At 55.7% G+C, this 15,903-nt stretch overlaps 1 protein-coding gene across 1 annotated transcript; it reads right to left on the minus strand.

The window, feature by feature from the left end:
* Positions 1–7,101: 7,101 nt before the first annotated feature.
* prss16 (serine protease 16) lies at positions 7,102–15,600 on the minus strand. Its single transcript, XM_088911370.1, has 12 exons — positions 15,457–15,600; positions 13,775–13,941; positions 13,381–13,480; positions 13,156–13,285; positions 11,128–11,251; positions 10,871–10,948; positions 10,096–10,143; positions 9,719–9,991; positions 9,506–9,647; positions 8,723–8,902; positions 7,826–7,971; positions 7,102–7,663 (listed from the first exon to the last, which is right to left on the minus strand). The coding sequence occupies exons 1-12, from the start codon at positions 15,506–15,508 to the stop codon at positions 7,607–7,609; spliced, it is 1,497 nt and encodes a 498-aa protein (XP_088767496.1). The 5' UTR covers positions 15,509–15,600; the 3' UTR covers positions 7,102–7,606.
* Positions 15,601–15,903: the final 303 nt, after the last annotated feature.

Here is a 15,903-nt window from a genome sequence, read left to right on the forward strand (position 1 = left end):
ACTGGACCACGATGCCTTAACTGCGCCCGAAAGTAAAAAAAAAAAGTACTAAACCAAGAAGCAATGTTATGTGCTGTGAACTGACAGTCTGTGTAGTGACAGTGTCTGTACAGTGACAGTACACAGTGGCAGTCTGTGTAGTGACTGTGTCTGTACAGTGACAGTACACAGTGGCAGTCTGTGTAGTGACAGTGTCTGTACAGTGACGGTACACAGTGGCAGTCTGTATGGTGGTAGTTGTCTGTATAGTGACAGTCTGTGTAGTGACTGTGTCTGTACAGTGACGGTACACAGTGGCAGTCTGTGTAGTGACTGTGTCTGTACAGTGACAGTACACAGTGGCAGTCTGTGTAGTGACAGTGTCTGTACAGCGACGGTACACAGTGGCAGTCTGTGTAGTGACAGTGTCTGTACAGTGACGGTACACAGTGGCAGTCTGTATGGTGGTAGTTGTCTGTATAGTGACAGTCTGTATGGTGGTAGTTGTCTGTATAGTGACAGTCTGTGTAGTGACTGTGTCTGTACAGTGACGGTACACAGTGGCAGTCTGTGTAGTGACTGTGTCTGTACAGTGACAGTACACAGTGGCAGTCTGTGTAGTGACAGTGTCTGTACAGCGACGGTACACAGTGGCAGTCTGTGTAGTGACAGTGTCTGTACAGTGACGGTACACAGTGGCATTCTGTATGGTGGTAGTTGTCTGTATAGTGACAGTCTGTGTAGTGACTGTGTCTGTACAGTGTACAGTGATTGTACAGTGAGAGTGTGCAATGACAGTCTGTTGTGACAGTCTGTGTTGTGACAGTGTTTGTTCAGTGACTGGTGACAGTCTGTATGGTGGTAGTTGTCTGAGTTGTGACAGTGTCTGTACAGTGGCAGTCTGTAGTGTCTGTACAGTGGCAGTCTGTAGTGACAGTCTGTATAGTGAGAGTGTGCAGTGACAGTCTGTGTTGTGACAGTGTTTGTTCAGTGACTATGGTGACAGTCTGTATGGTGGTAGTTGTCTGTACAGTGACAGTGTCTGTGCAGTGGCAGTCTGTAGTGGCAGTCTGTGATGTACCTGTGCTGTGCTTGTGTTAGGACTTGACACCAGGTTCTTTGGTCTGAACCGCAAATATCATCACATTTTGTATCCCAGCCTTTAATGCTCCTCTTTAAGTTTACCAAGGGCGTATTTATAAAAATACAAGCGTGGAAGGAAAGGCCAGTTGTGCAAAGAAATGTCTACCGAAGAGAACCAGTTGCAAGTGGTGTCAGTGGTTGTGTCTGACTGGTGTGTCCTGCCCTGGACACTGCACATGGCCAAGAGCTCACCTGGGGGATCACTGAACTCTGATCCCCGTGTTTGAAATTTGAGACAGATGACAGAAGCAGTCAGATGTGTCCCTCGTATGTTTTTGACATGAATGTGCTGGTTTGCACCTCTGCAAGTTTCTTAAATATTTTAGTTTGCATTTCTGAAATCATGTAGATAAGTCCCTCCACTCCTATCCCTCTTCTCCCTCCCTCTCTCCCTCTTCTCTTTCTTCCTCTTCATCTCCTCTTTCACTGTCTTGCACTCTTACTCCTCCTCTCTCTCCCATCCTCCTGAGAGTTGAGATGAGACTGGGGAGGGTGTGCCATTACTTCCTCTGACTGTTGTTATTAGCGAGATGGATGGGCACTCTGTTTATCCTTGGACCTTGGAACGATTACTGCCATTAAAGTGATGGATTGAGGGGAGCGAGAGAGAGAAGGAGAATCCATCATCTCCTTAATCTGCTTGTCTTCCTCCCAGAGAGGGGAGGGGAGGGTGGAGGGATAAGGTAAATAAATGTGATTTAATGCCAATGAATTTTCCCTCTCTTCTCATCCGGGTGCTAGTTTTTTCTGTGGCTCTCTCTCTTGTTGAGAAGTGCTTCGGGACCCAGGCAGGATTCACAGGTGGCTGGAAGCTCTGTAAACACTGTATCACAGTCCCGTTGCACAGCACCTGTTTCCTCCAGGTTTTACTGAACTGTCACCTTGGTTTCTCAATGTGATTTGGTCACAGTGTCAGACTCCCAGTACATAGCAGTGTGATCCAGTTTAGGTGTGCCAGTGTTCCCAGTCAGACTCCCAGTGCGCAGCAGTGTGATCCAGTCTAGGTGTGCCAGTGTTCCCAGTCAGACTCCCAGTGCGCAGCAGTGTGATCCAGTCTAGGTGTGCCAGTGTTCCCAGTCAGACTCCCAGTGTGCAGCAGTGTGATCCAGTCTAGATGCGCCAGTGTTTCCAGTGAGACTCCCAGTGTGCAGCAGTGCGATCCAGTCTAGGTGTGCCAGTGTTTCCAGGCTCCCAGTACCAACAATCCGATCCAGTGTAGGTGTGCCAGTGTTCCCAGTCAGACTCCCAGTGCGCAGCAGTGCGATCCAGTCTAGGTGTGCCAGTGTTTCCAGACTCCCAGTACCAACAGTTAGATCCAGTCTAGGTGTGCCAGTGTTCCCAGTCAGACTCCCAGTGCGCAGCAGTGCGATCCAGTCTAGGTGTGCCAGTGTTTCCAGACTCCCAGTACCAACAGTTAGATCCAGTCTAGGTGTGCCAGTGTTCCCAGTCAGACTCCCAGTGTGCAGCAGTGTGATCCAGTCTAGGTGCGCCAGTGTTTCCAGTGAGACTCCCAGTGTGCAGCAGTGCGATCCAGTGTGGGTGTGCCAGTGTCCCAGACTCCCAGTGCGCAGCAGTGCGATCCAGTCTAGGTGTGCCAGTGTTTCCAGACTCCCAGTGCGCAGCAGTGTGATCCAGTCTAGGTGTGCCAGTGTTTCCAGACTCCCAGTGCGCAGCAGTGTGATCCAGTCTAGGTGTGCCAGTGTTTCCAGACTCCCAGTACCAACAGTTAGATCCAGTGTAGGTGTGCCAGTGTTTCCAGTGAGACTCCCAGTGTGCAGCAGTGTGATCCAGTCTAGGTGTGCCAGTGTTTCCAGACTCCCAGTGCGCAGCAGTGAGATCCAGTCTAGGTGTGCCAGTGTTTCCAGACTCCCAGTACCAACAGTGCGATCCAGTGTAGGTGTGCCAGTGTTCCCAGTCAGACTCCCAGTGCGCAGCAGTGAGATCCAGTCTAGGTGTGCCAGTGTTCCCAGTCAGATTCCCAGTGCGCAGCAGTGAGATCCAGTCTAGGTGTGCCAGTGTTTCCAGACTCCCAGTGCGCAGCAGTGAGATCCAGTCTAGGTGTGCCAGTGTTTCCAGACTCCCAGTACCAACAGTGCGATCCAGTGTAGGTGTGCCAGTGTTCCCAGTCAGACTCCCAGTGCGCAGCAGTGAGATCCAGTCTAGGTGCGCCAGTGGGAGTATCACAGGTGCTTTGAGCTCACAGCCCAGGTGAGCTGCCTCTCCCGAGAGCAGGACGTGCCGCCTCTCTGACCGTGGCCGAGAAAGGAGCGCCGGCCCGTGGCCTTCGTGGAGCTGCAGGTGCGCCAGTGCTGCCCCCTGCCCTTGCTCTGCCTGTCCGGGGCCTGCTGTCAGTGACACTGCATTGGTCAGCGCGGAGGATTGATGGCTGAGCTCCCAGCCAGTGGCTCATTGATCACTGCAATAGAACAGACAGGGAGACGGGCAACTTATCCTTCATTGAGAGGGAGGGGAAAGATGCTGGAACACTCTGCACCGCCTGGTCTCACACCACATGACACAGAGATAAAGTTCCTTCTCTCCGCTGATGACCTGATGCTGCTGTTGCCCACAGGACACTACTGGAGCCATACTGTCAGACTGGGGTACTGCCAGCCCATCTGGACCCAGAACAGGGGCTGCAGCAGAGCCTGGCCCTGCTGGAGCAGTCCTGTCAGTCCTGGATGCTGACAGTCAATCTGGACAAGACCAGAGTTATGGTTTTCCAGAAGAGAGCCAGATCTCAGGGAAACAGGTACAAATTCACACTCAACAACAACACATTGGGACACACAGCCAACTACACATAGCTTGGACTGACAATCAGTTTCAACCTGGCAGTAAAGTCACTGAAGGAGAAGGCACACAGAGCTTTCTATGCCATTAGAAGGAGGCTCTACAATATCAACCCCCCCACAAATCTCATAAATATTTGGCTATGAATATTTGAAGGTGTAATCCAACCCATTGCTCTATACAGCAGTGAAGTGTGGGGTCCCCTCACAGACCAGGAGTACACTCAATGGGACAAACACCCCACAGAAACTCTGCATACAGGGTTCTGTAAAAACATTCTCCATGTGCAGAGAGAAACACCTAACAACACGTGCACAGAGGAACTTATCAGCATACAAAAGAGAGTAATCAAATGTTGGGTATACCTGAGAAACAGTGAATAGAATTTGTACCACCATGAAGCCCTACTGAGCCAAGAGCTGAGCCCAGAGAAGAGCCCCCTCAGCCAGATGGTCCTGAGGCTCACTGACACCAATCAGCTTCAGGACAGCACAGCAACAAAAACACAAATCAAAATGAACCATTTCATAGAACAAACCAAAATACACTACCACTGGGACGCACACACAAACACAACACAACACAACACATAACTGGAATGCTACAGATCCCTAACAGACAATACACGTTATCTGAATATTTGACCAAACAGCAAGGAGAAACAGACCATGACGAAGTACAGGCTCAGTGACCACAGCCTGGCCATAGAAACTGGGCGACACAGGCAGACCTGGCTGCCCAGAGAGGACAGGCTGTGCTCCCACTGCCAGCGGGGAGAAATAGAGACAGAGGTGCACTTCCTACTGCACTGTGACAGATACTCTGCGATTAGAGAAACATTCTACCCTAAATTTACAAATCTAATCCCAGAGTTTCCACACCTGCCAGAATCATAACAGGTCCCAATCCTACTGAGAGAGGGAGGAGGGAACCCAGTTGAACTGGCAGCCCAGTACGTGATCTCCTGTCACAGCCTGAGGAACAGTGAGCGTGTCTGTCAATAATGCTCTATGTGTTGTATGTAAATGTCCTAGGATGTATTTGGATTATACATGTATGTAGATGTTATATTGATTGTATATGCTTTAGCAGCACTGTAATTTGTGACTAAGACTGGTTGAATTTGACTTTGAGAGGAGAGGGTTACTCTGTAGAGAGAGAGGAGAGAGGGTATACACTGACACATTTGAGAGGAGAGAATGAGGGCAGGTGAGAGATGGAAAGAGGGACATGGGCAGAGAATAAGTACTGAGACAGCAGGACGCGGAGCAGAGAGGAGGAGATGGGAGTGTGAGTACCCTTCTGTATCTGAAGGCCAGATGACCTCACTGGGATAGGAGTTCCTGAGGCTCACCCAGGAAACCCAGCCGGGTGGAGTTTTTTAACGTTCTTCCAAAGCCATTGTCAGTGGACTGTCACAGTGCCAGCTCTACTGGTTGTGGGTCTGACTCGGCCTTTGTGGAGCTTCACTGCAGTGGAGTAGAGAGCAGTAAATGTCAAGTATCGGGCCCCGTCAGTAACAAATAGACACGGGGGGGGGTCATCAGGGCAGGAGGAGAAGCTGTGTGTGTGCGTGCGCGCGGTCCTGCCCCAGGCCCATCTGTTTCCCTGGGGGGGAGGAGCCCTCTGCTGCCCAGCAATGCCACTGTGTGATTGATGAGCGGGGCAGCCCCTCCAGTCACTGGGGTCACGACCTCCCAGCTCTGAACCCTCCCCCGGTCCTTAATCACCCCCACCCCCCCCACCCCCACTGACAGACTGAGAAACAGCACACTGTGGGTGAGGCCCACTGACTCCAGGGCTGAACCGACGAGTTCAGTATCCAGTATAACAGTGACAATGGATTCCTTTGGCACTTGTAGTTTTAGTATAATAGGGAAGAGGGCATGTGATTGACGTTTTGGAAGAAGAGTTTACGTGGGGGACAGACTGTCAAGTCTTTATGGAATTGTGTATATGGACAGTAAACTGATGATTGATCCTGCCTAGCTGCCTACTCACACACACAGGACTGTGCATGGATCTCCTGGTGTGAATCCCACTCTTTAGGGGTCAGAGGGGAAAGAAGCAGCTCGTTTAAGCATGAGTATAGGACACACTTCTTTACACAAAGAGTGATGGGATGGGGAACAAGCCACCCAGCTATGTTGCTGTTTTCAGAATGTGGCTCTTTTCAGGATCCGTGCCACTGATGGCTGAGCAGTATTCTGATGGAGCCTGGAAGTTCTCCCTCTGTTTATGTGTATTCCCCCTGTGTGCCTGGATTTGACATGCTGTCAGGGGCATTGGCAGATGGGATCGGAAGTGAGATTAGCCAGGAAGGTAATGAAGTTTCCGTCTCTGCTCTCTGCCCAAGGCTCCTGTTGTCCCCGGCTGGTTGTTAATGGACCACAGCTGCCCCCATGTGGCCGGCGGTGGGACTGAAGCCCAGCACGATGTTTATTGTGCTGAAAAGGTTGTAAGATAAGATCACTTAATTAGCCATATACAATTTCTTGCATTAGGGATTTGTCTTTTCGCAGACCACAGCTTGCTCTCCATGAGACACACAGACAGGGAGAGAAGCTGGGGGTCAGAGCGCAGGGTCAGCTCTTGTACAGCACCCCTGGAGCAGTTGGGGTTAAGGGGCTCAGGGGCCCAACAGAGTAGGATTCCTCTGCCGGCCATGGGATTTGAACCGGCAACCTTCCAGCCACAGACGCAGATCCTCAGCCACAGAGCCACTGCTCCATTGCTGTGGGATGACATGTCCGTGTCCCCGATAGGGGCTCGTGTGATTAAAAATTGGGAGACAGAAAATGCTAAGTGCACCTTTGGAGAGGTACTAGGGAGGGTTATGGTGTACCCCAAGATTTCTTGACAAACCCACAGCTAAATCCTAACTCAGGGGTCACCATTCCTGGTCCAGGAGCACCCCAGTCCACTTACTTCTTATACCGTAGGTCTCTCAAATCACCTGTTCCTGACAGAGTAACAGATCAGTAAAGCCAGGAATGTGCCCATGAGGAGCACCCAGGTCCTTCTGGCTGTGAGAGCAGGGCTCGGCAGAGGTGTAGGAGTGTGTGGAGGTCAGGACAAGACTGGGGAGGCTGACGGGTCGGTCCGAACTGGACAGTCTGCCCTCGGGACACGGCTGGGGGACGATGGACATCAGTGCCCCCCCTGGACAGTACCAGACTCAGGCGCGTAGCATAAAAATCTTTATTGGGCTTGATCTGGAGTATAAAAGAAGCAGGGGGAGTTCCTGTCCCACCCAGGGCAGGGGGAGCGCCCTCCACTGTGCTGTTTCACAGTGGGGTACTTCTGGGGGGGGCTCCCCGTGACCCCTGACCTCCCCAGAGCGTTGAGAGAATGCAAGGCGCTGACAGAAGAGTGTTATTGTACAGGAAGCGGGTGACGATTGAGTAAATACAGGATGTGGTCGTCTAGCCCCTCGCCCTTGCACAGCGCTGGGCCGGAGGCCTGCCGGACAGCTGCCGGTCGGATCGCAGTGCCAGGCGCCGGCGCCGACTCCCGCCCGGTCCGCTTGTAGACCGCGTGGCTCAGAGCGGGCCATCGTGTTGTTGTGGGCCGAGAGGCCAGAAGGTTTTGTGAGTTAAGAAATCACATCTCAGGGCGGCAGGGTGCCCGTGATTGCAAGCTTCTAGCGTGAAAGCGCCCCTCTCTCTCTGGCCCCACGGGTCCCCCGACGTCAGGCGGCCTCCCGCGAGGCTGACTGGAGCCAAGCGGCCACATGGGCCTCGATCTCCTGCGGAAACAGGGGTACGGATTGAGAAGAGCGCCCCCTGCTGGTCTACACACAGCACTTCCAGCAGCTGCCTGGGTTTGTGCCGACACCTGTCATACCAGCACGGCCCAGGCTACTGCTGGATTCTCCCCACTCTTCCCTGACCCCCCCAGCACCTCTCACCTTGCGAGCGAGCGTCAGCGCCGGGGGGTCGGAGGGGTGGGGGGGGTTCATGTCGGTGCAGTGCGCGGTTCCAGGGATCAGGATGGCTCTCTCCCCGCGGGTGGCGTTGGAGAGGACGCTGAGCACGTGCCAGGGGTCGATGTCACCTGAGAGGGGAAAGAGCAAACGCCAGAGTAGTTGTGCGCCTGGAAAAGGACCCCTGAGCTGGGCCTTAGCTAAGACCCCAGACATGCGGTACTGTCTGACGCTAACTGAGGAGACTGGCACCTGTATTGTGCCTGGCACTGGCTTTGGGCAGAAGGAAGGAAGGAGGGAACCTAATATTTCAGAATGACAATAATAATTGCTTACACTTATATGGCAGTTTTCTGGACACTCCACTCAGAGAGCTGTAGAGGTAATGGGGAATCCCACTACCACCACCAGTGTGCAGCCCCATGAAGCGAAGGCAGCCGTAGTGCACCAGTACTCTCCCCACACAGCAGCTCTCAGTGGGAGGAGAGCAGAGTGATGAAGCCAGGTCAGAGAGGGGGATTATTAGGAGGCCATGATTGGTAAAGTCCAGGGGGAAATTTGGTCAGGACACCAGGGCAACACCCCTACTCTTTTCGAGAAACGTCCTGGGATTTTACATCTCATCTGAAAGACGGCGCCTTTTTTTACAGTAGTGTCCCCATCATGATACTGGGGCAGTAGGACCCACACAGACCGCAGGGTGAGCGCCCCCTGCTGGTCCCACTTACACCTCTTCCAGCAGCAACCTCAGATTTCCCAGCAGTCTCCCATCCAGGGCTTCCAGCTTCTTCTAGCGACAATATTGCCACAAACTGAAAAGCTGGAACTGCTGTACTAGAGAAAGGTCGAGATTTCCTCATAAAATGTCTTCCTCGCTCTCACCGTTGACGTACAGCACCCTGTGAGTGGCAGGGTGGTCGGAGCCGTAGTAATCGTTGGTGAAGCCCACCGCCTGCGGCAGGCTGCTCTCCTTCAGGCCGAACACCAGGGGGCAGAGCTCCGTCTGGGACTTCAGGGTCAGGAGCCGGGAGAAGGGGCACCCGTCGTCCTCGCAGGTCTGATCTGCACACACACACACCCCCCGCGGGCGTTAGACTCCCTGGGGCGACAGATGGCAGCTCTATCCACTCCTGAGCCAGAGGTGTGTGCAGTGCAGTGAACACGCCTCCCCAGTGGCTGGTGCGTGACTGTGTGCTGTCAGGTACGGGCCAGTGGCGTGTGTCGGGGGTGCTGGGCATGCCCTGCCCTGCCCTGGGGGGGTTTCTCTCAGGGCCGAGCAGACCAGCGTCCAGCAGGGTGACGGGACGCTCCTCAGAAAGTCGCCAATGCGCTGTGCTGGGGTGCGGCTGTGCAGGTAGCCGTGACAATGAGAGTCTCTGAAGCAGTTCTCTCACGGGCCGAGAGGCTACTCAGTGCCACTGTGTCCAGCAGGGGGCGCTGGGGGTGTGTTTCTGAAGGAGGAGGGGGAAATGTGAGTGGCCAGTCAACGGGTCAGTCTAGCCCCGTGTGACAGTGGGGATATCCCGCGTCTGTGCCCAGAAGCCTTGGGGTTGGCTTGAGGATCTCTCTGTCATTGGTGACGTGAGCTAATGTTGCCCAAGAGAAAGGAAACTAACTGGGGGCAGTGCGATCTCTGTGGCGGCTGCCGTGCGGCGAGATTCTCACAGTATCCGAACTCGGTGCAGGTCTGGTAGTACCACTGCCTCTCCCCGACTCCGCTGGGCCTCAGGGTGGTGTCCCGCAGCTCGGACACGCTCTGCTGGTGGGACGACTCCAGGCAGGGCTTGGCCGTTCGCTCCAGGTAGGCCTGAGGGACGGACAGGGGTGAGCGGACCTGCCGCGAGGAGGGCGTGGAGTGGGCGGCGGCCGCGGGCGTACCTTGGCCAGCTGGGCGAGGCGGGTGTAGCTGTCCGCCCGGCTGGAGTTCCCTGCCATGATCTGGCAGAGCTGGGTGATGCCCAGCGGCGCCCCCTCCTGGTCATACTGCACGGCGCCCATGGCTATGTCTGCCAGGCTGTACAGCAGCTCCCGCTGGTCCTCCGGCTCGGACACGTTGGAGCAGCAGCTGAAGTCCCGGGACACGGCCGTGACGTTCTGGCTGGCCAGGGCGGACTCCACGGCCGAAAAGCCCTCCCTCACCGCAGACAGGCACTGCAGGGAGGCAGGCGGGCGTGAGGCCGGCCGGCCAGCAGGGGGCGCCGCACGCACGGTCGGGGATGGAGAACCGGGCCGGCGGGCGGCTGGGCTGTACTCACCCTGTCCGAGCCGCCCACCGCGGGGTTGGCAAGACTCTTTGCCACGACCTGGAAGAGAGAGAGGGGGTTGATCTCGCCATATCGCCCTGCAGCTCACAGCTGGCAGCCCACTGGAGCTCCGCAGTGTGAGCCTGGCCAGTACCTGGAGGGGAGACTCCTGGGAATAGCTAAGCTTGCTGCTGGAAGAGGTGTGAGTGCAGTCTGTGTGGGTCCTAATGCCTCACTATAGTGACGGGGAAACTGTACTGTAAAAAGGCGCTGTCTTTAATATGACATGTAAAACCGAGGTCCTGACGCTCTGTGGTCATTAAAAGTCCCCGGGTGTTTCTCGAAAAGAGTAGGGGTGTAACCCCAGTGTCCTGGTCAAATTTCCCCCTGGACTTTACCAGTCATGGCCTCCTAATAATCCCCATCTCTGAACTGGCTTCATCACTCTGCTCTCCTCCCCACTGAGAGCTGGTGTGTGGGGAGAGTACTGGTGCACTATGGCTGCCATCACATCAGCCAGGTTGGGGTGGAAGGGATCCCCATTACCTGTAGAGCGCTTTGAGTGGGGTGTCCTGAAAAGCGCTATATAAGTGTAAGCAATTATTCTTACAATCAAGTGTGACGTGCCTGATTCTGACACCAGATGGGAAAAACACCTGCAGTAGAGGAGCTCGACTGCCCTGTAACTGTAATGACATGGCTGGGTGACATGTTCCCAAGTCCCAGAACCCTTTGGGTAAAGACGTGAGGTGGCGGCAGTGCACGGTGTGCTGCCCCCTGCTGGTACCTTGTTGTAGCCAGTGAAGTCCAGCTGAGCTCTGACGGGGGCAGACGAGGCCACTGCGCCGTAGACCAGGTGTGGGAACTGAAACCCAGACAGGCCAGCGGTGAGAGACAAGCAGGCGACACCACAGGCGAGCGCGGGCGGCTCACATGGGCCTGGCGCTGGCCTGGAGACAGCTGGGCTCGGGCCTCTGCTCAACAATCACTCCAGCCTCCCGCCTGGCCACAGGAGAGCGGTCGGTGCCACCAGGGGGTCGGTACCTTGCCATGGAGCCAGGCTGACAGGGACCCGGGGTAGGAGCCCCCAAAACAGATCCAGGTGTTGCGGGGTGTCAGCTCGTAGCGGGAGGTGATGTTCTGCTGGAAGGACACTAAATCAGCCAGCCTGAGGGAGAGAGAGAGAGGAGAGCAGGAAGAGAGAAGAGGCTCTGAAATGAGGGTGCACAACGTTCAGAACTTATTTTCCTGTCATGTTTTCTGCTTCCTGTTCCTTTTCCAATGTGTCTGTGTCTTACAGCCTCCCTTCTCACTATCAGTGTGTGGACTGACCCCAGCTTGTCTGTCTCTCTCGGTGCGGACTGACCCCTGTGGGTCAGGGTGTGGACTGACTCCTGATCCCAGTGTGTCTGTCTCTCTTAGTGCGGTGTCAGGGTGTGGACTGACCCCAGTGTGTCTGTCTCTCTGGGTGCGGTGTCAGGGTGTGGACTGACCCCAGTGTGTCTGTCTCTCTCGGTGCGGTGTCAGGGTGTGGACTGACCCCCGTGTGTCTGTCTCTCTCGGTGCGGTGTCAGGGTGTGGACTGACCCCAGTGTGTCTGTCTCTCTCGGTGCGGTGTCAGGGTGTGGACTGACCCCAGTGTGTCTGTCTCTCTCGGTGCGGTGTCAGGGTGTGGACTGACCCCAGTGCGTCTGTCTCTCTCGGTGCGGTGTCAGGGTGTGGACTGACCCCCGTGCGTCTGTCTCTCTCGGTGCGGTGTCAGGGTGTGGACTGACCCCAGTGCGTCCGTCTCTCTCGGTGCGGTGTCAGGGTGTGGACTGACCCCAGTGCGTCTGTCTCTCTCGGTGCGGTGTCAGGGTGTGGACTGGCCCCAGTGCGTCTGTCTCTCTCGGTGCGGTGTCAGGGTGTGGACTGACCCCAGTGCGTCTGTCTCTCTCGGTGCGGTGTCAGGGTGTGGACTGACCCCAGTGTGTCTGTCTCTCTCGGTGCGGTGTCAGGGTGTGGACTGACCCCAGTGTGTCTGTCTCTCTGGGTGCGGTGTCAGGGTGTGGACTGACCCCAGTGTGTCCGTCTCTCTCGGTGCGGTGTCAGGGTGTGGACTGACCCCAGTGTGTCCGTCTCTCTCGGTGCGGTGTCAGGGTGTGGACTGACCCCAGTGTGTCTGTCTCTCTCGGTGCGGTGTCAGGGTGTGGACTGACCCCAGTGTGTCTGTCTCTCTCGGTGCGGTGTCAGGGTGTGGACTGACTCCTGATCCCAGTGTGTCTGTCTCTCTCGGTGCGGTGTCAGGGTGTGGACTGACCCCAGTGTGTCTGTCTCTCTCGGTGCGGTGTCAGGGTGTGGACTGACCCCAGTGTGTCTGTCTCTCTCGGTGCGGTGTCAGGGTGTGGACTGACCCCAGTGTGTCTGTCTCTCTTGGTGCGGTGTCAGGGTGTGGACTGACCCCAGTGCGTCTGTCTCTCTCGGTGCGGTGTCAGGGTGTGGACTGGCCCCAGTGCGTCTGTCTCTCTCGGTGCGGTGTCAGGGTGTGGACTGACCCCAGTGCGTCTGTCTCTCTCGGTGCGGTGTCAGGGTGTGGACTGGCCCCAGTGCGTCTGTCTCTCTCGGTGCGGTGTCAGGGTGTGGACTGACCCCAGTGTGTCTGTCTCTCTGGGTGCGGTGTCAGGGTGTGGACTGACCCCAGTGTGTCCGTCTCTCTCGGTGCGGTGTCAGGGTGTGGACTGACCCCAGTGTGTCCGTCTCTCTCGGTGCGGTGTCAGGGTGTGGACTGACCCCAGTGTGTCTGTCTCTCTCGGTGCGGTGTCAGGGTGTGGACTGACCCCAGTGTGTCTGTCTCTCTCGGTGCGGTGTCAGGGTGTGGACTGACTCCTGATCCCAGTGTGTCTGTCTCTCTCGGTGCGGTGTCAGGGTGCGGACTGACCCCAGTGTGTCTGTCTCTCTCGGTGCGGTGTCAGGGTGTGGACAGATTTATGGGTAGGCGTGCTCATTCCCAGGTGCAGTGCCAGCACCGCGACCGTGTTCTGGCTGTGTCTGTGTGAGTGTGTGCTCACGCCAGGCCTGTGGCTCGTGACTCACGCCTGCTGGCTGCTGAGGTATCTCAGTGTGGGGGTCTCCATGCCGTCGGCGGGGATGCTCTGTCCGTAGAAGCGGTGCTCCAGGGACACCAGGAGGGCTCCGTGGTCCTGCGCCATGGACACATGGTGACCTGGGGCAGAGAGGCAGCTGGACAGTGAGGCCGGGGGCTGTGTGTGTGTGTGAGTGAGTGTGAGAGGGAGGGGGGTCACGGAGACACACACAGACCTCCCTGCACACTGAACTCGGAGATGGCCGCCTCTCCTCCGATGTACAGGAACACAGGGCCGGTGCGACGCTTCCAGAACTGCTCGTTGACGAAGTACCTCTGAGAGACAGACAGACAGACACGCACACAGACATGGGGCTGCTGCTTAACGCCAAGAGCAGTAGGTGTGGAACAAGGTCCCTGAAGTCAGGTATTATCAGCAGGGCTGGAGGAGGTTACAAGCTAGGGGGGGCTCCTGTAGCCCACTGGGGAGCCAGGAGCTGCTCTTGTCCTTGCAGGACTGCAGTACCCAGCACCCGGAGTGTGGGGGCTCACTGAGGTACGTCCCCCCGGACAAGTGCTTGAAGCACTGCCCGCCGACCTGTCTGCGCTACACCGGGTGGACTGCTGTACCTGCAAGTAGGTTCTGTTGTTCTGCCTGTCGAAGTGGTCCAGTGGTTGCTCTAGACGCCCCTCTGTCACCAGGGGGCGCCCTGAGGCAGCCTGTAGCAGGAGGTGCTCTTTGATTGCCTGCTCCTGCCTCTCCAGCACTCTCTGTTTTATCTCATTGAACACTCTTCCTGAGAGGGAGAGGGAGAGAGAGAGAGAGAGGGGCTCACTGACACCAGCCAGCCGCAGGGCAGCACAAATCAAAGTCAAGCAAATCACAGCACAAGCCAAACAACACTACCTCACCCACTGGGAAACACACACACACAAACTGCAATGAAATGAACTGTATCTGAGAAAGGTAAGAGACTGCAAAGAGAAACAGACCCTGAGGAAGTACAGGCTCAGAGACCACAGCCTGTTCAGAGAGGACAGGCAGAGTGACCACAGCCTGGCCATAGAAACTGGACACAGACAGACCTGGCTGTCCAGAGAGGACAGGCTCAGTGACCACAGCCTGACCATAGACCCTGGACACAGACAGACCTGACTGTTCAGAGAGGACAGGCTGAGTGACCACAGCCTGGCCATAGAAACGGGACACAGACAGACCTGGCTGTCCAGAGAGGACAGGCTCAGTGACCACAGCCTGGCCATAGAAACTGGACACAGACCTGGATGTCCAAAGAGGACAGGCTTAGTGACCACAGCCTGGCCATAGAAACTGTACACAGATACTGTAGATGTGATTACCCAGAGAGGACAGGCTGTGCTCCCACTGCCAGCAGGGAGAAGCAGAGACAGAGACTACTGCACTGGTAGAAATACTCTGGGATTAAACAAACATTCTTCCCTATTACTAACAAATCTAATCCCAGAATTCCCACAGCTGCCGGAATCAGAACAGTTTCAGCCCTACTGCAGCCCAGAGTGTGATCTCCTGTCACAGCCTGGGGAGCAGACAGTGAGCTTGTCTCCCAAGAATGTTTTAAGTGAGGCTTGTAAATGTCCAACAGAACCGTTTTCTGCAAACGCCTGCAGGTTGTTTAATTGTGTTAGCAGTGCCTGCAGGTTGTTTAATTGTGTCAGCAGTGCAGCTGAAAGCTGTTTGAATGTGGGAGTGCGGGTTTTATTTACAGCTGCTGCTCAGGGCTGGTGACCGGAGCGAGCGAAGCCACGCGGAGTTTTTCTCGAGTGACGGTGGGTACAATCTAGAAGTGTGTGTGGTGTGTGTGTGTGTGTGTGAGTTGGGGGGAACTGTTGGGTCTTGTAGTGTTACAGGCTGTCTCTCCTGAGCGGGTGTCTGTAATCTCATCTTTCCAGCGTCGGTCCCCAGTCCCAGGCTGGACGCTGTTCGTCATCCGGAACCCGGAGCGTCAGTGACGCTCGGCAGGGCTGCGGGTGCGAGCGCTCGCGCCGGTCAGCTACTTTCACTTCCCGGAACCGAGGCTCGTCACGGGACGAGCTGCTGCGCGGGGCTGTTCTTCCGTGGTTTCACTTTGTTTTCTTCGCAAAAAAGAAGGTTATTTACGTGTCGCAGAAGGTTTCGCGAGGCGTGCTGGCTTGAATCGATTCGGGCAAGTAGGGTGGCTTTCGGGCAGAGTGTGAAAAGATGAAATTGCTGCTCCCAGGTCACTGCTCAAAAGGTTTGAGAAGCTAAAGAGTAAGTCAGGCAGGGAAGAGAGCGCGGCTCGATCAGGACTCACCTGAGCCGGCCGGGTGCAGGAGGAGCACAAGGAGCCAGGCTGACAGTGCCATCCTGAGGCACTGGTTCTGCAGGTACCGCGAGCTCGGACCCGGCGGCGTGTATATCTGCCCGTGGGTCTCGTGAGCGGTCAGACACGCCTCCTCTGCGTGTCGATTGGCGGAGAGCGGGGAGCCGCGGTGACGTCACGGCCATCTTCGCCGCAAACGGGTTGCTACAGCGTGGAGTCGCGTTGTGGTCCGGAGTGTCTTTGTTGGGGGTTGGGTCTGGGGGTAAAGTCGACATCAGGGATGTCGTCGAGGCAGGACTGGATATTTTCATTCATATCACTTTTTGCTTTCCTCTGTGGAAATTGGATTGTCTTTCCACGGCAATCTACCAATCAATTTCTTGGGAGAATTTGCTGAACTACTATCAATTGCATCTACATCTACCAGCTATGGTAAAA

The sequence above is a fragment of the Atractosteus spatula genome, chromosome 3 (assembly GCF_055471065.1).
Source record: "Atractosteus spatula isolate fAtrSpa1 chromosome 3, fAtrSpa1.hap1, whole genome shotgun sequence".
In the NCBI taxonomy this organism is placed as follows: Eukaryota; Metazoa; Chordata; class Actinopteri; order Semionotiformes; family Lepisosteidae; genus Atractosteus; species Atractosteus spatula.